We start from the raw sequence: 22,253 nt of genomic DNA, 5'->3' as shown, positions 1-22,253 counted from the left end.
GCTTCAACAAAGCAGCCAATGCACGAGCCGCTGAGCGCAAGGCACCAGTCCCCGGAACGGACCCGAACGCACCTACATCCTCCCCAAGCCAGTGCGAAGACAGCTCCAGGAGGGAAAAGAAGCGCAAGGCCAAAGCCAAGAGGCCCTGAGGGCGCAAATCCTCGGCCACCTGCGCAGTCGAAAGGAAGGGAACCTGCACATGGAGCTGCAGAATGCCAACATCTCCGGGAAGGGAAGAAGCAAACAAGCACTCATTGAGATGCTCAAGGTTGCCCCCCAGGTAAACCTGAACCACCATCGAGGCCTTGTGCCACTTAAGCGTGCGGGAACAACAGAGAGAATGCCAAGCCTCCAAAGCGAATACCAGACAGTCCGCCAGCCAGGACGACTCCGGAACCTTGTAACGGACCCAGAAAGAGAATGAAGTCCCAAACCTGAAAGACAACAGATCCATCACCGAGGCATAATCCGGGTCACGCAGAAGGTAAGCCGCCAGGGCCGCCCGCACCGCAGATGGTTGGATGCGGAAAGCTGAAAACCTCCGGAAAGACGGAACCGGCGCACCCAAGGGAACACGGAACTGAACCTGGGGAGGGGCAGACACCAAATCCAACTCGTACGCAGAGGAGGGAAAAAGAGAACCCCCAGTCCTTGTAACAATAAGCCCCGCTCTGAGGGTAGAAAAACCCAGGCAGGGTCCAGCGAGTCCCAAGGCTCCCAAGTCAGCCTTTCCCCAGCCCCAGGAACCCCCTCCTCGGGACCCGGGGCCACGTCATCCCCCAAAGCACTGGGCTTTAAAGAAAAAGCCGGCGCAGCCGAAGAAATCGAACAGAAGGGGGCAAACTGTTCAGACGCAGAGGCTTCGGCAGGGAGATCGGACTTGAATGCCTCCGACACCACACCAGAATGGGTATCCCCCGAGACTGCCCAAGACTCGAGACCATCTAAACCCTGCCCAAACTTCGAAACCCTCAGACGCTTCGGAGCCAAAAGCAGGGGGAAGGGGACCAAAACGAACCACAACAGGGAAAGGACGAGGAGGCGCGGACTGAACCAAGGTCGAAGCGAACCCTCACCCCCAAGTCCGGGTCCCTATAGGCAAAACGGGGCAGCCTCGAGGAATTCGAGTGAGCAACCAACCTAGCACGTTGCAACAACCTAAAGCACACATGCAATGCCTGCGCCGCCTGTACCCGTTAAATATTATCATGAGACTGGGTAAACTGAGTCACCAGCAAGCAACAGAACTAGCAGGACTCCAGGTCAAAAGTGTCACCGACCCAACAGGCAGCGTGACAGAGGCAAAAACCAAAAGGGTGACCCTGAGTCAAGATGACCGAGCAACCCTCGAACTCATACGAAGCGAGGGGGGGGGGGACTCCGGGAACACATCCATCGGACCCACGCGCCCCCTAGGGGTTTCCCAGGGTCCTGAGCGTTTAAGAACTCATGCCCAGGTAATCCCAGGCAGTGTACTGCTAACTGGCGCCCACAAATACAAAGCAACTTTCTAAAAGCTGAAAGTTGGTGGTGCCACCTAGCACCTAGCAAGAGTGGTGCTAGGTGGCACCACTCTTTTCTGGTGGTGCCACCTAGCAGGGGGCACCACCAGAAAAGAACCGTGCACAAGTCAGGCACAAAGGGGAATAGGCAGACCCCCCACAAGGCAAAAACATAAAGAACAAAAAAAACCCGCAAGAGGACAATGCACCCTAAGGAACAGAGCCGGCCGCTGTGAATGGTGAAAACAAGCTGCTCCAAACCCTGCGCCCCGCACCAGTGCAAACTGCCTCTTACCCTAAGGTAAACAAGAAAGATAAAACCCCCAAGCACCCAAAGGGTGACCGAAATACCGAGCAGTAAAACGGCCCAGGAACTTATGGAAGGTGGCCCCCAAGCTCCAAGGGCAGTACTTAAAGGACACATTGGGACGATAATTGTAGGCACATGCAGCCCGAGTACTTTAGAATAACTCCTGGCTCTCGCACGCCTGGAAGACAGCCACCACACTCAAAGCACAGTGCTGGAAACTCTGGAGCCAAGCACATGACCTCCACCTCTAGCATCAGCCTTAGAACTGAAGGGTGGATAGCTGGCACAGGGGTCTGGGGCTCCCCATTCCCTCTCCTTGGGAGGGGGGAGCTACGCAGACAGCGGCGCGACGACATGTGACGTCATGCTCATTTGCTCGTTTCTTTTAGGAGAAGTTCTATCCACTTGTTCGGCTTTTGGTAGCAAAATTTTCACCAGAATAGGGGTTTGTTTTGGGATGCTTACCTTTCTGGGTGCCTGACCCGGTCGATGGCAGACATAGAATGCTTCCAACCACACGGGGGTTTGTATAGGCCATTGCTCCCCCCTTGCCTCCCTGAGGGGCCAGGTTCTGGCTCATGGTCCCCAGTAGGCCCACAGAACTCCATACACATGACTGATGCCGAAGTCTGACATTAGCATATCAGCCTAGTAAGCTCCGGGGAGCTGAATGGACTTCCCCCCAGAAAAGAACCATTTCATTACATTCAATCTTGAATATTTGCACTAGCACAGAGCTGCTCCACCTCAACATCCTCCCAGTCATGTCATCACAAAGTCAGATGATCAACAATACCATGGAAAGGTTAATTAGTTCCTTACCTGAACCCAAAGATATCCTGTGCCAAGGCCAAATGCCATCAGGGCTCCAGTTATATGAACAAAGAACACATTGGTTTCTTGAAAATTTGCAGCAATTGATATACCAAGAGCAGCAAGGGAGCCTATGAAGAAACCCATTCGATTCAGCCTCACAATGTTGGAAGACGAAGAATGGTTACGATAAAGCTCGGCTATTTGCCGAAAGCGAACGTAAATAGTGACAAGTACTGTAAAGGAAAAGAAACTAATTAGTAACGTATATATTTAATGGACATAGTGAAAAATCTGTCAATGATCATAAAGTTCAAAGCATCTACTGTATCACCAATTCAAACTATGAGACAGTCATGTACTGTCCACAAAATTTATACAAAATGTGCAATTCCTTGTGCATGTATGTATGTAACCAATGAAACCCTAATGTGAGGTAGGACAACATTTACTTTTCACAAACTTCCTACTGTTGAAGTTACCATTTTCTTATAAGAGCTATATCAACAACTCATTCCTTACTGTTTAGATGCATTCATGGACAGATCAAACAAAAAACCAGCGTTGAATGTAATGAAACGTCATTTTCTGGGTGAGCCTCAGAGGCTCCCTGGAGCTATTGGACTGATATACACTATATAAGTCTGGGGCATCAGTCAAAGGAGTTCTGTCTATATAGGACCACTAGCCAGACCATGGTCCCCTCAAAGAGGTGCAGGGAGCAATGGCCCAAGGAAAATCCCCGTGTTTGGGGGGTATCCAATATACCCCCCACTGGGTATATTCCACATACCTCACTGCTGGCACTGGGTGTCAACAGGAGATCAAGAGCAGAGAGAATCTTAGCAATGCAGGAACCATGCCCGAAACGCTTTGCGTAATAGTGGCTTTAGGCATTGTATGTACTAGCTCTACCTATAAGTCAACCAATCTTTGTAAAAATTTATTGTATGTATGTACCTTTTTTTATAGTCACTCAGCAAAGGGAGGCATAAGTTGTTGGGATACACAGTTATCCACACCATTTTAACATGCCATCCACTAATGTTTCAGGAAGATAGCTCCAATAGTGAGTGAGACACAAAGGAACACTATGAAACTGTTAAAACCAATACTCTGCATCAACATACCTCACAGAAGAACCAAAGCCCATACACTACCTGGAAGCAGGATGGCACCAGCCTGTAGAGGAAGTAACCTCAACTCAACAGGAAAGATAACTCTAGAGGAGCAGGGACAATGTAAGCTATCTACCAGGGAATATAACCCTGGATACAACAGCTGAGGAGATTTGTCAATTGTGCTCTACAGTCACACACACTAAATGTGTCAAGTTTCCAGATGCTGTAAGAAAAAATCCAGCTTTGACTATAATGAAATGCTAGTTTATGGATGAGACCTCAAGAGGCTCCCTGAAGCTATTATAATGATTAAGTACCATACTACTAGGTGTCATCAATAACAGAGTTCTATTGGCCTCCTGGGAACCACGAGTCAGAACCTTGCCCTCTCTAGAGAGGCACAGGGAGCAATGGCCTATGAACCCTTTACATTTAAAGTTTATTATCTTTACCACCATCCAAGGGAAGGCACACAGAAAGATAGGTGAATCAAAACAGACTTCATCATTAAAAACAAGAATGCAGTTCTAAGAGTCAAAAGAACTCGCCCACAATAAAAAATAAAAAAAAATTCAGAGCAATTTATTTTTTGCACACCTAGGTATGGCATGGTAAAGCTGCTTGCACAGCCGAAGGGCTAAAGTAGAGACGCAGAGAAAAGACACCTCACAGGACTTCAGGTCGCAATCTTCATAGATCCAATAGATCATGGTAGGGGCAGAAAACAATCATTTAGCAAACACAAACAATGCCCTTCAAACTCACAAACACCAAGGTTGGGCTAAAGGGGCAACCCCATAAGGACCACCAGAAATCCAGAGAGGGATTCCCAGGACCTGAAGGAATATAACCAAGCAGGAACACCAGGCACTGTTGACGCTCACCGGAGAAACATACACCAATTGCAGCTTAAACCACCAGCCTAAGAGGTGGCAGTGGCATGCCATGTAAACAAGCACACGCACCCCCGTGTACCTCAACACAACCAAGTAGTGCACCTCAACACAACCAAGTAGTGCCCCCAACCAAGGGGGCCCAAACAGAGGAATCCATGATTCTTCAATAACCCAAGGCAAGACCCCCACCCTGGTGGGCCTCACAGGGGCAAACTCCCAAACACACCCAGAAGGGTAGCTCTGGTTGTGCAAGGGCAGCATTAGTGGGAACACTGGGAAAAGAATCCTGAGCACATTCAGCTCAAAATGCTCAACAAGTCAAGCCCACACAACAAGCCAAAAATAAAAACATGCATGTGAAGCTATACTAAAACAGCAAACAATTCAACAAAGCAAATGGCCCCCACATAACAATCAAGACCAAGGATGGCTGGCACTTAGCTTGAAGCTTTGGGGCTTGCCTGCAAGCTGGCATGACCGGAAGCACTACTAGCAGGTGTGAAAACACCGCCATCAGGAACAGAACACACTTGGGATTTTGGCTGGGAGCCGAGGTGGGGCTGTCTGGTGGTGGTAATTGGAATTTAATAAACACCTTCAGAGGATACTTGATCAACAAGGCTATAACTCATGTCAGGTTTGAGCAGCCATATCAAACAACCTGGTTAATCAGACCACCAACCAGGAACATTGATCCATGGACTCATCAAAAGATAAAAGGTAGGCAAAATGTAGGGGTATATGGAAGGTCGGTGGCACAAAACATACACATGAAGCAAAATATGAAACAGAACCAATGTCCTCACACGGAACTATTATTCCAGGAATCGCAATTCATCTTAAAGTTGAATGCAGACAGAGTGGTAATGATCATCTTTGTTTTGTTCTGTTTTGTTTGTTTTGTATCAGGTTTACAAATTTCTCCAAACAGTTGCTTGTTTAGGAGCATTTTAGATTTTTGAGGGTTCTGTTACTCAATTCTGTGGCAAACTTTGATCCCTTTCACTTTGTTGACTAGACAAGATTCTGGTTCTGGTCCCTGGTAGGTGGTCATGGGTCATAAGGTTCTGGTGTGTTCCCCAATTCATGGTTGCGCACAGGTTGCAGCACTGTGCAGCTGCTCAGGGACCTCCAGAAAAACTATTCAAACTTGTTGTGAACAAGTACGTCAAAACTCCAATGTTCAACTTTATTTAATGAAGATCTACCCGTCTCTTAATTCTAAAACTCATTAACCTATTCAGCATTATATTCATATGACCAATAATTATGATGGCCAGGATGCCATAATTTAGCATCTGGAAAAACTGCTTGTATTACTACATTTCAGACTACAGTATAAGCAAATAAACTGGCTTGACTAAAATTATCTTTGAGTGGCCTAACTACAAAATTTCTTGCAACACACAATTTACAAAGCACAAAACATTTGTCAACATTTTACAAAAGTGATTAATAATATCAAAGTAATGAAAATTAATAAATGACTGGGAATTTAGCAACTTAATAATAAAGATTCTACGCGGGCTGACATGGCGCTCCTCTTTACCAAAACAAGATTTCAAGAAAGACTGATATGAGCCATTCAAAATGTGTAATTTTCATATATAACACATTTTGGTATTCAATTACATAAGTTACTTTGTTCAACACACAGTGGTGTAATGGAGAATTTTATTTTGATGAAGCTACTACTGAAGGAGTTAATTCAAAAGTTAATCTTACTGGCAAAAGCTCCTATGTTCAGGGCTTGGCCGAAGATACAGCTCTCGGGTGAATACGTTCCTGTATCGCTGATGTATGGAAACTCTGGTTCAGTATGGTGCAGCAAAACCGATATGGTGTACCTGTTGTAGATTATTAAATAAAGGTTAATAAGCCATCATCATCATGTTTACTGTATGGAAAGTTTGTTCTCACTACAAAAGCAAAAAATTACAAAAAAACAGCATTGAATGTAATGAAACACCATTTTCTGGGTGAGTCCCAGAGGCTCCCCGGAGCTATATAGGCTGATATGGATATCCCTAACTTTGGCATCAGTCAATGTGGGTGGAGTTCTAAGCCTACCAGGGGACCACGAGCCAGAACCTGGCCCCCCTCAGAGAGGCACGAGGAGCAATGGCCTATAGAAATGCACATGTGGTTTTGGAGCATTCTATATCTGCCATCAACCGGGACAGGCACCCAGAAAGGTAAGCGCCCCAAAACAAACCCCTATTCTGGTTAAAAATTACAAAAATAGACAAACGAGTGGACAAAACTCCCCAAGTGAAAATGAGCAAACGAGCATGGCGTCACACAAGCCGCACCGCATGTCTTCACAGCTCCCCCCCCCCTCCCTGGGAGGGGGAAAGGGAAGCCCCAGACCCCCGAGCCGGTGATCCACACCCCAGTTCTGAGGCTGGATATCAAAATACGTGAAAGCCGCCGACCGGAATGGGGAAGGGTTGTCAGGAAGCCCCTGGAACTCACCCAGAAAATGGCATTTCATTACATTCAACACTTAGTGTTCTGGGGGGGAACCCCTATGGTTCCCTGGAGCAACTTCACCAAAGCCTAAAAAGAAGAAGAAAGGGAACTTACCTGGGAGGCGGTCGGTGCTCCACATCTCAACTCGAAGTCGAGACAGGTTGCAGCCGCCGACCCTAAGCGACAAAGGCCTGACTAGGCCCAGGAACGTTAACGAGGTAGCGTGCAGCCAGAACCCTGTTCGACCGCTAAAAACCCCGTGCCCAAATGTCAACCCAGGACATGTTACCAAAGACAGCAGCAAGAGCAGCACTCTTATGAACGTCATGGGCACGGGGATAGACCGCAGGCCGGCTAGACTTAATAACACTGCAGATGACCCAAGAGACCCCGTACCCACGAAGAGGGAAGAATGGAAACTAGATCCACCCAAAGTGCGTCCCCGAACATAGAAGCCATGGCACGCAAATAACAGCAGAGGGCCGCAATCGGACACAACACAGAATGCACCCCCGCCTGACCAACCAAGCATCAACAACCCAAGGATCCCTCCGGAAAGCAGCAGACTCATTCCTCGCCAGAAAAGAACGAGACGGCTGCAAACGAACAAAAGTTTCGGAAAAACAAACCTGAACCGAACAGGCCACAACAAAGCGAGGCGAAGACAGAAACGAGAGCCCACCGTCCAAAAACCAGGATGGCGCAGGCAGCGCATGAGCAGGCCGAAGGCAAACAACATCCGAGACAGCTCACGCAATGGGGCAGAAGGAATATAAAAACTGAAAGCAAACCGTAGCGGCTCCACCAGCATCGCACGAGACAAGGTGACAGTATGCATCAAGCCAACAGTCCCAAACCCCAACAAGAGAAGGACAAGATCACGTCAACAAAAACCACAGGATACCTACAAAGCGACAAAAAGAAAAGGAAGGACTGGCAGCAAAACCCCATACCGCTGACGAGACGAAGCACGCAGGTAGGAGACCATCAACGAAGCTACCTGATCACCAAAGATAGTGAGAGACTCGAGTCAAAATTACCAGACTGGAAGACTTGAGGAGAAGACCGGACCAGCCCCGATACAGATTGGACCAACCATTAAAAGAGGCAGAGCTGGGGAAAAACCCCTGGGTTCGGACACCGAGCAAGCAGCGACCAAAACCAAGGCTAGCAAGGAACCAGAAGAAATGTCCGCCAGGGAACCAGGAACCAAAACCCAGCGAGCCAGGGAAGAACCAACCCGAGCGAGCAGACACGTCCCATCCGGGAGAAACCCTCCCCGCAGGACCCCGAAAGGACCAACAAGGCCAAGAATGGACGACGATGAGAAGAAACCGCTTACCGAAAGAGCCGAACCGTGGACACTGCAAACAACAAGGACAAAATGGCGATGAAAACCAAAGAGCCAGAGCCCAGGCAGAGGCCAACGAGGAAATGAGCACCGCGAGCCAATATGTGAGACGCGAAGTGAAAAACAGCGACACCGCAACCCGCAGGAACAGTGCAACCAGCTTCAGCAGGGCAGAATGATGCACGTGAAACAGAGTAGCAGATGAGAAGAACTACCCAGGATGTGTACCACACTAAGGCAAAAATGTACTGTCCGGCAAAGGAACACAAGGAAAAGGTCGTAGCCAGGGCAGTAATCCTAGCTCCCCCTGTCCCAGCAAAAAGGAACAGTAGGGGGTAGGAGTGGGTGATTGGTATCTACAGCCACCAGCAGACATTGCAACACAGAAGATGGTAGGGACATTCAAGAAGATGAAAGAACTCAGTTCTACAACTGAACAGCGGGGCAGTTCAGTTGTAGAACTGAACAGCCCATTCATTGTTTCATTACAATCAATGCTGATTTTCTGAGAGGAGCCCCTATGGCTTCCTGGAGCAATATCACCAAAGATACGGAAAATAGGGACTTACCCGGGAGACGGACGACACTCGCTCCTCAACTCGAAGTCGAGACAACTAGCTGCAACCTGCGACCCAAAGCCACACACGGACGACTAAGACCAGGAACGTTGACAAGATAACATGAACACACACAGTGAGGGCTCCGGAAGGCGCCAGAGTACCAAGCCTCAGAAAACCTGAAGAGGAAGCCGGCGACGTAGCAACCGACGCAAGGCCCCCTGAAGGCCAAACCCAGCGATCGCAAGAGAAGCGGATGGGAGGACCCCAAAGGAACCAGAACAGACGACGAAGCCAGACCCAACCCAGTGAGTAAACCAGCACAGTGAAGTTCAGACTCCCGCACAACTGCTCGAGCAGCCGCCAAGTGACACAAGAACTCCCAAAAAACAGCTGAAGGTGGGACTGCAGCCACAGCAATGACTCCAGAGGGAGAGACAAGGAAGTGGTCTGAGAATCCTACATGAAACCCAGCCAGGTCTGAACCTGGGTCAGAACCAGATGGGACTTCCTCCAGTTCACTAGGAACCCAAACCCGGTGATCTGGGAAACCACCACCCCTCCAGGTGAGCAGACAAGCAGACCAGCTGGGAGCCCACACAAACCAGTCATCGAGGTAGGCCAGAATCCAAATCCCTAGTAAATGCAGATAGGCCACCATGACCCAGGTAAGACACATGAATACGTGAGGTGCCAGATTCAAGCCAAAAAGAGGGAAGCAAAAGTGGTCAGCCTGATGCCCCAATACAAAACCTAACCAATCCCTGAACCCCAGATGAATAGGAACGTACCAATACGTATCCTTGAGGTTCAGTGATACCATCCAGGTACCCGGCTCTAAGAGAGGCCGGACCTGAGGCAGAGTGGTCACCCGAAAGGAGGGGGAAAGGAATCCAGGATTCATTGAGACGCAACAAGTCCAGAATGAACAGAAGATTTGCACAGTTCCGTTTCGCCACTGGAAACAGGCGGGAAACCAATCTGAGGGACCGGGTTGTGTAGATCTTGACCAAATGCACCCACTCCGAGATGACCTGACAGAGTGCAAGGGAAGAAGCCTGCCCAACAAGCCACGAACACCCCCGTCCCCAAAGGAGGAGGAGCCACACAACGCCACCACAGCCTGGTGGAGACAACCAGAAACGCCCACAAATCGTAGGACCAAGCATGAGCAAACAGTGCAAGCCTCCCCTTCATTGCCTTTTCAATGGGGAGAAACGTGAAAGGGCTGACACCCCTTATGAGAAGCCGACTGATGAACAGAGTGATCACCGCACAAACAAGATGATGTTAGCTCAGAAACTGATACCAATTGCCCACCTCGACCAGCAGAGCCCTGAGCCCGGAGAACCAACAAGTTCGATATGGGACAACAACTAGACGAAGCCGCCGGCAGAAACTGTGCGACCGCAGTCTCCTCAAACAGCAACAGACAAAACAGTGAGGAAAACTTAAGAGCGAGGGCCCAAGCAGATTCCAAAGAAAGAGCAAGTACAGCCTAACAGCATGCAAGGCAAGAAGCAAAGAACAGACACACTGCCTCCTTGAAAATCAGCACAAAGAGCTTCAACAGCTCGGCCAACGCCCAAGCCGCCGAGGTCAGGGCACCAGATGAAGTCCTGGCACTCGACGCCTCCACATCCTCCTCAAGCCAGCAACGTAAGGCCAGCGTCCCAAGGAAGCACATGGGCGAACAAGCACTGACAAAGAGTGCTTGTTCCGGGTCCAGGTCCCTATAACCAAAACAGGGCAGCCTCGGGGCATCTGGGTAGACAACCAACCTAACACATTGCAGCAATCTAAACCTAGCATGCAACGCGAATATTGGGTATATAGCAGAGAGCACAACTCACAAGACTTCGGGTCAAAGGTGTCGGTGACCCAACCAGGCTGCATGACGGAGACAAAAATGGCGAGTGTCACCCTGAAACAAGGACACACTACAATCTTCAAACTCGCATGTGGCAAGGTGGAACCCAGACGATGCACTAATAGGTCTAATGAGCCCCAATGGAGTTTTCCAAGGCCCCCTCAGGCTGCCTGCTATGGGAAGCCCAGGCAAGGTACCGCAAAACTGGCTGGGCCCAAACTAACAAGGGAATCTGCTAAAGCCAAACCCCTGCAACGTTTAGAATCACAGGGGCCTAGAGGAGGGCCACCTAAACAACTTAAGTGGACCAATAGCCAAACCAGACAGAACCCCCCTCCTGGCAGGGAAACAAAAATAAAAGAAAACCCCCAGAAAAGTACAACATCCCCAGAGAAACAGAAACCAGCTACCTCATTGGTAAGCGAGCTGCGCTGTACTTTGCGCCCCTACCAGCAAACGATACCACGTCCTACCCAAGGCCAAACAAAGGCCACGAAAGCCCCAGCTGGACACAAGGGCTGGGTAAGAGCCGAGCAGCAAAGACCCTTACGGAAGTGGTTGCCGAAAGAACTTTCAGGAACTGCTTCCGTTCTTGGGAAGATGACCCTAGAACCCAAGGGTAGTACATACAGGGCGCCCAGAGAAGAGAACCCTGAGTGCATGCAACCCCAGTACTATTCAAAGCATACCTGGGCCACCGTACCTCTCACACAGCAGAAACACATCACTAAGGCACACAACTTCACTAAAAACTGGATGGCTTGGGTAGCTAGCACAGGGGGTCTGGGGCTCCCTCATCCCCTTCCTGGGGGGCGGAGGGGGCTGTGCGGACAGCCAGCGCAACAGTGAGGTGTGACATTTGCTTGTTTGCTTGTTTCCTTAAGTTGTAGGGCGAGATCTGCCTCCCTGTTCAGTTTTCGGTCTCATTTTCTTACAAAGTGGGGTTTATTTGTTGTGCCTACCTTTCTGGGTGCCAACCCTGGTCAATGGCAGACATGGAATGCCCCCAAACACACGGGGGCTTTCTATAGGCCAATGCTCCCTTTGCCTCTCTGAGGGGGCCAGGTCCTGGCTCGTTGTCCCCGATAGGCTGAACTCGAATTGACTGAAGCCCCAGACTAATATAACACATATCAGCCTGACAGCTCCAGGGAGCCGTAGGGGCTTCCCTCAGATATATAAGCGTTAATGTAATAAAATACCTCTTTCTGGTGGTCCTCAATGGCTCCCCAATACCTGGTTAACTTCTCACACACATCAAGTCACATCAGGCCCTTGTGAGGCATTAAAAGCCTACCTAAGATCAGCAGCTGAAAGCTACCCCACCTCACCGAGATGCAGAGACCTGGAGAATCTTGATGATCCTAACAGAGAAATAAACCACCAGAAATGTTGAGAAAACAAAACAGAAAACAACAGGGCAAATCTAAACCAACCTGAAAATGAGAATTCAAGCGTGCTGGACCGACAGAACGTAAGCCACACCCCCCAACAAAATGATCGGGCAGTCTGCCAAGCAGGAGCCAACCAGGACAACTTCAGAACCTCGTAACAAACCCAGTAATGAAAGGAAGAACCAAACTCAAAAGAGGCAGGCTCCATTATCAAGGTGTGTTTTGGGTCCCGCAGGAGGTACACCGCAAGGGCCTCCCGCACCCCATGAGGCGGGATGCGGGAGGCCGAAAACCTCTGGAATGACAGGGCCAAAGTACCAAAGGGAACCTGGAACCAAACCCGTGGAGGGGATAACCCCATATCAAACTCGTACAAGGAGGGGGAGATAAGAAAACCCCACCCATTGCAACAACAAGCCAGGCTCAGAGGGAACCAAAACCCAAGCGGGGTCAAACGGGGCCCAGGAGACAACTAAGTCAACCCTTTCCCCGCCCCAGGAGCCTCCCCAACATCAGGACCCAGGGCTGAGCTGTCCTCGAAACCATCTGTCTCAAAGGAAAGGCAGAAGCCACCGGAAAACCTAGAACACAGGAGGCCCACTGGTCAGACCCAGAAGCATCGGCTGGAGAAACGGGCTCGAATGCCTCCGTCGCCACACCGGATGGGGCATCCCCCAATACAGCCCAAGTCTCACCACCAACTAAACCCTGCCCCGAATCCGAAACCCTCAGACGCTTCGGAGCCGGAAGCAGGGAGGGGGGGGGGGGGAGAAACAAGACAAACTACAGCAGGGGGAAGGACAAGGGGTGCGGATGAAACCAAAGTCAAGGTGACTAACAACCCCAAGTCTGGGTCCCTATAACCAAAACAGGGCAGCCTCGGGGCATCCGAGTGAGTAACCAACCTAGAATGCTACAGCAACCTATAACACGCATGCAACGCTCAACCGTCTGCACCCGAATATCATGATCAGTGGATTGGGTGAAGTGGAGTACAAGTAAGGAACATCACTCACAGGACTCCGGGTCAAAGGTGTCACCGCTCCAACAGGCAGCATGACGGAGGCAGAACAGGTGATTGTCACCCTGAAACAAGGGGACAGAGCAACTCTCAAACTTGTACAAAGCAAGATGGGACCTAGGAGACTCATCCATTAGACCACTGAGCCCCATTGGGGTTTTCCAGGGCTCCTTAAACACACTGCTAAGGGAAGCCCAGGTGAGGTACTGCTAACCGGCGCTCCAAACTACCAAGCGAACTACTATTTGCCGAACCACTGTGATGTGTACACACACGGGAACCTAGTGGAGGGACCACCAAGAATATAAATAGGGGTCAACAACACCAAGGGCAGAACTCCCACCAGGCAGAAAACAAAAATAAAAGAAAAATCCTGCAAGAGTGCAACGTTCCCAGGCGGAACAAAACCAGCCACCATGTTATGGTGAAAACGGGCTGCACAGTACCTTGCCAGTGATGAAACTGCCTCCTACCCAGAGGAAAATAGAGGTGCACGAAACACCCCAGCTGACTCCAAGAGCGGCAATCTCCGAGCAGCAAAAGATCCCACAAAGCTAGGCCCCAAGCGACTTGTGGAAGGTAACCCCAAGCCACAAGGGCAGTACTTACAGGGCACCTAGGGACGGTAACCTTTAGTGCATGTAGCCCGAGTACTTGTGAAATTACTCCTGGTCCACACACCACCAGAGAACAGGACCACACCACAAGGCACAGCACTAGACAACGTCAGGGACCAGAGTCGCATCACCTCCAGGTCTCTCACCAGTCTCAGAACTGGGGGTGGATAGCCGGACCAGGAAGTCTGGAGCTACCTCCCTTCCCCCCTCCCGGGGAGGGGGGAGCTGCACAGACAGTGGCATGGTTACGGTTGTGACGTCATGCTCGTCTTTAGTTTAGAGAGTTCTGTCCAACAGTTCGACTTTCAGTAGCAAATTTTAACCAGATAGTTTTTTTTTGGTGCGCCTACCTTTCTGGGTGCCTGACCCAGTCGATGGCACACATCTAATGCTTCCAACCACACGGGGTTTCTATAAACCATTGTTCCTCGTACCTCTCTGAGGGGGCCAGGTTCTAGCTCACGGTTCTTCGGTAGGCCTGGATCTCAATTCGCTTGATGATGCCAGGGTCCAATATATTCATATCAGCCCGGATAGCATCGGGGCTGTTTCGGGGTGCCTCCAGGTATTCCCCCCCCCCTCCCCCAAAAACAAGTAAATGGCCCAAGCCTGACCAGCAAAATTGGTCCTTTTTCCAGGCAGGAGTGAAATAGGGATCAACCATCCATTTTAAAGCAATTCCGGGTAGTTTCCCGGAATTGCCCGGAATCGCAATATCCCTAAGATTGTTGCATAATAAAGTCACATCGGTGGTAGAAAGTTCTATTTGGCCTACTGGGGGACCAGAGCAAGAACCTGGCCCCCCTTGAAAAGAAACACAGGAAGCAGATGAAAATCCAACACCTCACTACAAAAAGCCTCCAGAAAGTCAAAGAAGCTTTACAGACAACTGTAGAGTTTACAAGAAAAATGCAGCCATGAAAACAGCCAAACAACTTTACAAATGAGTCACACAGAACAAAGGATTCTCTGAAACAATATTGAAACTTGGTAGTAATGATTACCACCACTAGGTGGTCTGGTCCCAGCTGGCTCCCCAAGTCAGCTCAGTTCCTGATGCCAATACTGTACCTTCACGCCAGCTTGTAGCACTTCTGGTCATGCTAGCTCACAGGCAAGTTCCAAAGCTTTAAGCTAAGTGCTGGCCATTCTTGGACTTAGTTGTCCTGTGAGGGTCATTTGCCTTGTGTATTGTGTTTCCTGTTTTAGTGTAGGCTTCCCATGTATTTTTTTCCAACTTGTTAAGTGGGCTTGGCTCATTGGGAGATTCGGGCTGCATGTTATCAGGATTCTCTTTCCTGTATGCCCACTAACACTGCCCTTGCACAGCCAGAGCTCCCCTTCTCTGGTGTGTTCGGGATTTTGCCCTGATGAGGCATATCCACCTGGTTGGGGCTTCACTTTGGGCTATTCAGGAATCTTGGACTCCTTTGTTTGAGCTGTTGGTTGCGAGCATTCTTTGATTGTGTTGGAGTGCACCGAAGTTTATGCGCAAGTTTACATGGCACGCCACAGTTGCTCCCGTATCATGGTGTTTAGGTTGTGGTTAGTGTCTGTTCCTCTGGCGAGTGGCCCCAGTGCCTGGGATGCCTGCTTGGTTATTTTCCTTGTGAACCATCCAGTTGTCTGTAGAGCTGCATTGTCTACCTGGAAGCATTTTCTGTTGAGGTGGTGATTGTCACCTGCTTCCTGCACCTCTTATGTGGGGAGTCAGGATCTTTCTCTGGTCCCTGGTAGGCCAAACAAAATTGTTCATGACTGATGTGACCTTTTAGTATGAAGCAATCTCAACAAGACAGGTTCAGGAAGCCACCAAGGCTCCTCCAGAAATTGAATTTTCATTATAAGTTTATAAAATGTAAACTCATTGGATGAGTTTAGATTTAAGAGGGACCTGGGTAGATGCTAGTTCGGTGGCGGGGATGTTGATTTATGGAACCTGTTGCTGAGTAACGTGGTGGAGGTGGGGTCCCTTGATTGTTTCAAGTGTGGGTCGGACATGTATATGAGTGGGATTGGGTGGTTATAAATAAGAGCTGCCTCATATGGGCCAATAGACCTTCTACAGTTACCTTTATGCTTATGTTCTTTTGTTTTTATTACATTTACTGCTGGATTTTTAAGCTGGTGGAAGCCTGAGAAATGTAAACACTGCATAATCAATAAGTATTTGTTCATCAAGTTCAATATGCTTATTCTCTCCAGTGTGCAGGGGAGAGATTTTTCTCAACTCTTTGGGGAAAGACGTCCTCAAGCAGGGATCAGGGGATCAGTGATAGTTATTTTTAAATGCTAGTCATCAAGAGGAACTTAAGTATCCAAATTATTATTGCCAGTATATATTTTCTGTCTTAGGTTAATGTTGGACCACCACTGTGTGCAGGTAGGCTAGGACAGGCATGCAAGTTGCTCACAGGGGTTATCAACAACGTAAAATGGCAAGAGCAACGGCACAAGATCTAGAGGAGATCTTGCTAGATATAGGTCATATCTGATCCAACCCGTTCTCGCAAATTTAATAAGTCAATATTGACTTATTAACTACGTGCATAGGTGATATTCTAAACATAATAGATACCCTTAAAAAGATTCATAGAAAACACCGACCTTACCTAACCTTGTTAGTATCTTAAGATAAGCATCTTATTGCTTCGTAATTACAATTATTACTTAACCTATACCTATTATAGGTTAGGTAATAATTGTAATTACGAAGCTATAAGATGCTTATCTTAAGATACTAACAAGGTTAGGTAAGGTCGGTGTTTTCTATGAATCTTTTTAAGGGTATCTATTATGTTAAGTATGTCACCTATGCACATATTTAATAAGTCAATATTGACTTATTAAATTTGCGAGAACGGGTTGATCTGATCTCAACCTGTTGGTGCAGAGAAATTCAGAGTAATCAGTTCATCATAAACAATTGAATTTGATAGAGTTAGTATATAGGCAGGGGATCCTTTTATGCAACCAATTTGGTAATTTGCAATATGACAGAGAAATGATTTCCTGATGTGCTTAACATACGAATTCATTCACTAAATTAGAACACACAAGAAAATGTATATACACGTAGAAAATGGGGACGATTGTCTATACTTTAAGAGGTGTCATAGGTAAATCTACACATAGTATCGACTCTTATTGATGATACCCAGGTGACATAACCTAACTTAAAACTGTTGATATGATCACCTTGAGCAATATCATTTGCCTGAACACCACTGCTATATGTAAGGGACAATTTGGACCTCAAATAATGTTAAGGAAATTATTTGCATGCACATAAATCTGACACGAGTTGCAAATACTGTACGGTCATGTGTGTGTGTGTGCATGGTCAAGAACTGGCTCCATGACTCTGTGGGATGTCTTGCTCTGAATGGGTGCACCAGAGTCAAGGACATTCACCAAGCTCACTGGGCTGCACTTAGCACCATGAAATGTGAGTTAATAATGGGTGCACAAATGATTACGTTTACCTACTCAACATTCACAAAACACACTCATATGCGAGCTGCTTCTGAACCATCGATGACTAGGGGGTCGTCTCTACCATCACAACTCGTCTCTCACAGGATGCATCTGGAGTTAGCACTTGTAGCTTTTAAGGTTGACGGTACTCAGGAGCTTAGGAGAACACACATCTTTTTCAACACAAAGCTTCGCCGAGAATGACAAGATGGAGCTCAACGCGAGCTAGCTTAAACTCGTGCCTCTTATCACTTAAGTTGGAAGATTTTGCATAGAACACTAATCAGAATGCAGTTTCATCCATACATACACATCTGATTGGGTAAACTATGGGCTTCTCTTACATCGTTAGGAGTGGGAAGGCGGCTTGGCGAAGGCGAGGTCAGCCATGACGTTTTCTGGCTACCTACTTTAACCTACCTACTGGTCCATTTTAAGGCAAGGGCCAGGACCATCGGTCCATTTTGAGGCAAAATCAGGACAAAGATTGTCATACCTGGGGTGTACCTTGAGAGGGTTTCGGGAGTTCTTGTACTCCCCGAGCCCAGCCTGCGGGCCAGGCTTAACTTGGGATAACTTGGTCCAACAGGTTGTTGCTTGGAGCGGCCTGCAGGCCCATGTATCCACTACAGCCTGGTTGGTCCGACACTTCTTGCATGAACCTGTCCAAGTGCCTCTTGAATACATATATCTGCCTTCGTTCTGACAATATTTCTAATGCTTGCTAGGAGTGTTGAACAGCCGTGGACACCTGATATTAAGACTTCTTAACATCATGTTAAGAACCCCTGATATTCTCTGATAGTGCCTATGGCACCTCTACTCTTCACTGGTTCTATTCTGCATTTCCTTCCGTATCTTTTACTCCAGTATATTGTTATTCTAATGTGCAAATTAGGGACCTTTCAGTTCTTTTAGAGCAATGGGTGCCTACCTTTGCTAACCCTTATCTGAAAAACTGGGACCTGTAACACTAAGGTGACTTCAGGAACTCATACAAACAATACTACACCAGGCAAGTGACAAACAATACTACACCAGGCAAGTGACAAACAATACTACACCAGGCAAGTGACAAACAATACTACACCAGGCAAGTGACAAACAATACTACACCAGGCAAGTGACAAACAATACTACACCAGGCAAGTGACTGTAGAGCTCCACCGGGTACTGCTACCTGGCAATGGGCAGTTGTTACTAGCAAGTGAATGACCTAAATACTGAGTGCCTTGCTTTTATAATGGGTTACATTTGTCTTGCTATTGTCTGTTTTGTTCTCCCCTACCTTTTTTGGTGACCTTTTTGTTTTTGTTTTTTAGGATCTTCAGGAATCCCAGCTCCACTACACTTCTGTGAGGGAGGGTCAGGATTTGTCCTCTAGTTCCTGGTAGGCTTTTAATAATGCATATGGGCATGGTGTGACTTTGTGGGTGTGGAGCAAACCAGGCAGCTAAAAACAGAACTACCGTGGAGGCCTCCCAGAAAAGCTATTTTACTGTAGTGATCATAGAGTATGGCTGACACCAAGATTAAGAACATTTTGTACAAACTGCACCAATCATCACCTAATCTCACAACTTTTAAACCTACGTGATAATGAAGGTAGCAGGGAAGAGTACGAAGACCATGAGAGGCAGGAGATACAAATATGATGATCCCATTGCCGAGGTTGGAAGTAATCACTGGTATCTGATCTCAACAATGAATACTGCTAAAAAGACAAAAAAAAAGAATAGGTCAGAAAAACTGAACATGGTAATAGTTATTATACATTAAACAAAATACACACAACTAAAATTTAAAAAATTAAGTGCATCAAGTACTGTAGAATATCCAGTGCCTGAGCGGTACCTTGGTAGTTCCCCTTATGACTCGGTGTTGACCCCTCAAAAACACTTATTTTGTTTACACAGGTAGGTACAGGAGTGGTCAATGTCTCACTCTTAGCATGCTGAAAGCTTTCTCTTCCCATGACTCATCTTAAACTTTACCTTTTTAGTTTTCCCTGGAACACAACTCACCAACTGGTTTATAACCAGGTCCCTAATTACTGCTGGATAAACAGGCATGAATGGTTAAGGATCAGTGCCCATTCGACCCTCCCTGCCCACTGCCAATTTATGAATCTTCTGTGTATCTTTGCAGCCTGCAGGGACAAGTATCATTGCAAACTGACTTGTGCCCTAATTAAAGGGCAGAAAGCTCAGTTGGTTATTGGTGCTTGAAAAGTTCAAAATTATCTTAGCAATTACAGTACAGCACAGTATTGTGAGGAATCATTTGACCAGAGCTTGAGTGCTTTTTAAGCATTTCTGTATGTCAACGTGAAAGGTTTCTTTTCTTGGTTGAATTGAGTAATGCTTCACTAAAGAACTAGTGAATAATTCCATTTCTCCCACCCTACCCATCAACATTAGTGTTCCACAGGGCAGCATACTTGGCCCTCTCCTCTTTCTTGTTTACATTGATGACCATCCAAATGTCTCTCAACATCTCAAGTCAATTTCATTTGGGCTTGAGTGAAGGGCCTAGAAGGGAAAGGAGAAGCGTGCTAATGACACAACCTTCATTTTCTCCAGTCCAAACCCTCTTACTCTGAATGACTCAGTGAATACTGAACTAAATAAAGTTCATCTTTGGCTAACAAACTTACCCTTAACATTGATGAAACCTTCTATATTTTGTTGGGTAATAAATCCTCTGATCAAATTAATCTAAGAATAAACAATATCAAAATTAGTAACCATAAAAAGTAGACAGTAAATTCCTTGGTGTGCTCATCGATAACAAGCTGAATTTCCAGGGACACATTCAAAATATAGCTACAAAAATTTCTAAAACAGTTGGCCTTTCTAAAATTAGATATTATGTACCCCGCCCTGCCCTGGTAAATACTCTATTACTCTCTCGCCTATCCTTATCTCAATTATAGTACGTATCTATGCTTGGAGTTCTACTACTGGAGTTCAGGGAGCCGGTCGGCCGAGCGGACAGCACGCTGGACTTGTGATGCTGTGGTTCCGGGTACGATCCTGTGCGCCGGCGAGAAATAATGGGTAGTTTCTATCACCCTATGCCCCTGTTACCTAACAGTAAAATAGGTACCTGGGTGCTAGTCAGCTGTCACGGGCTGCTTCCTGAGAGTGGAGGTCTGGTCGAGGACCGGGCCGCGGGGACACTAAAAGCCCCGAAATCATCTCAAGATAACCTCAAGATAACCCAAAATCATCTACATCCTTTAATTACTCAACATAAATCAGCTATTAGAACAATAACAAACTCTGGTCCCAGGCAGCGCACTCTGCCCCCTTACTTAAATCTTTGAATACTGTATATTAGATATTAAGTCACTCCACATGCTCTCAAAAGTACTCTAAATATTTAAAAGTTTGAACTGTAATGCTAATTCTAATCTTATATGCTTCCTAGAGGGTTGTAACAGAACCCATGGGCACCACACAGGAAACAAATATCTATTTGATATTCCATGAGTGCGACTTAACCAAACTAGAAATGCCCTGCAAATCAAGGGTACCAAAATGTGGAAAGACCTTCCCAATCACATCAAAGACTGCCCATCTCTCAACCAGTTTAACAGAAAAATTAATTACAGGGGTACCTCAGTTTTTGTAAATAATGTATTCCCAGAGACAGCACGAAAACCGAAACAAATTTTCCCGTAAGAAATAATGTAAATTGAATTAATCCGCTCCACACCCCCAAATATATTAACTAAAAAATACATTTTATACAGAATAATACTCTTAGATACCTTACCTTTATTGAGGACTTTTGATGGCGTATGGAAGACAGTGAGGAAGGGGGGAGGAGGAGAGGTGATGGTGTTTAGAAGGGGAGTACATACAGCAGTGATGACATTTCTGGGGTACTCTGTGTCTTACGTTTTGCATGCATACCACTAGGACCTGGTTGTGGCTCACTGCTTGCTTATATTACTAAGAATCTGTTTATAAACACTTGTTTTTTCCCTATGTTTTAACACTTGTCTGTATTGAGACATTACACTGTCTCACAATGAATGACCTCTTGTTTTTCATCTATCGTCATCTTCACAACTATTTTCTTAGGTTGAATATTACCACTGACTTTCTTGGAACCCATGGCATGATATATAATAACAACTTTATGTTCAGAAACAAAAAAAAGCACAAACAATGAAATTCTTCACTAAGAAGAATCATCACTTGGCAGGAGATACTGTACTGGTAAACTGAAGCGTCACGCTCGCAGTAGACCCATACGTGTATGAACAAACTCCGAGCACCGAGGCAAACAACGAGTACTGAATCAAATTTTTTTGAGAAATTGAGTACAAGTACCAAAAATAATGAGAACGGGGGGCATACGAGAATCGAGGTTCCACTGTACTATCTAATCAACTCCATGTGACCTACCTTACCTCCTAAATGTCAAACTATGTCTTGCTATTATCAACCATTAATGACTAATGACTAACTTGTAAAACAGCTGATTGCTGCCATGAATAACTTAAGAAAATTTTAGTCCAGCTGTTTATTTATTTAAAATTAATATTTGTTCCTCTGTTGCAATTGCTGCTGTTAATTCAACATGTAATTATTGTCATTCTTTCTTCTACTTCAGTTCATTCATGCTTTTGACCTCAAATAGTCTTAATTTAAGTCTTAGTTTTTAAGTTTTTCCCATATTTTGCCCAAAGCGCTGTGCATATTAGTGGCTTTAGGCAAAGTATATACTAGCTCTATCTAGAGATCCAACATTCTGTTTGTAACTCAATATGTATGTATGTACTTTTTACCTAATTCATTTAATATTTAATTTATTTATTATCAACGTCCCTGTGGCCTGG

General features: G+C 46.7%; 1 protein-coding gene across 2 annotated transcripts in view; it reads right to left on the bottom strand.

The window, feature by feature from the left end:
• LOC123756089 (DNA damage-regulated autophagy modulator protein 2) overlaps window positions 1-22,253 on the bottom strand; it is a 72,462-nt gene that overhangs the window by 38,623 nt on the left and 11,586 nt on the right. Inside the window, exons 2-4 of one of the 2 annotated variants that reach the window (XM_045739077.2) lie at window positions 18,995-19,115; window positions 6,368-6,489; window positions 2,635-2,861 (exon numbers count right to left, since the gene is read on the bottom strand). In XM_045739077.2, coding sequence (XP_045595033.1) covers window positions 2,635-2,861; window positions 6,368-6,489; window positions 18,995-19,065 — 420 coding nt within the window. In that variant the 5' untranslated portion in view covers window positions 19,066-19,115. The remainder of the gene's footprint in view (window positions 1-2,634; window positions 2,862-6,367; window positions 6,490-18,994; window positions 19,116-22,253) is intronic. The other variant, XM_045739078.2, reaches the window with a different exon arrangement.

The sequence above is a fragment of the Procambarus clarkii genome, chromosome 36 (genome assembly GCF_040958095.1).
Source record: "Procambarus clarkii isolate CNS0578487 chromosome 36, FALCON_Pclarkii_2.0, whole genome shotgun sequence".
NCBI lineage: Eukaryota > Metazoa > Arthropoda > Malacostraca > Decapoda > Cambaridae > Procambarus > Procambarus clarkii.
The sequence above is the reverse complement of the archived record's forward strand: the minus strand, read 5'-3'. Positions and strand labels throughout refer to the sequence as shown.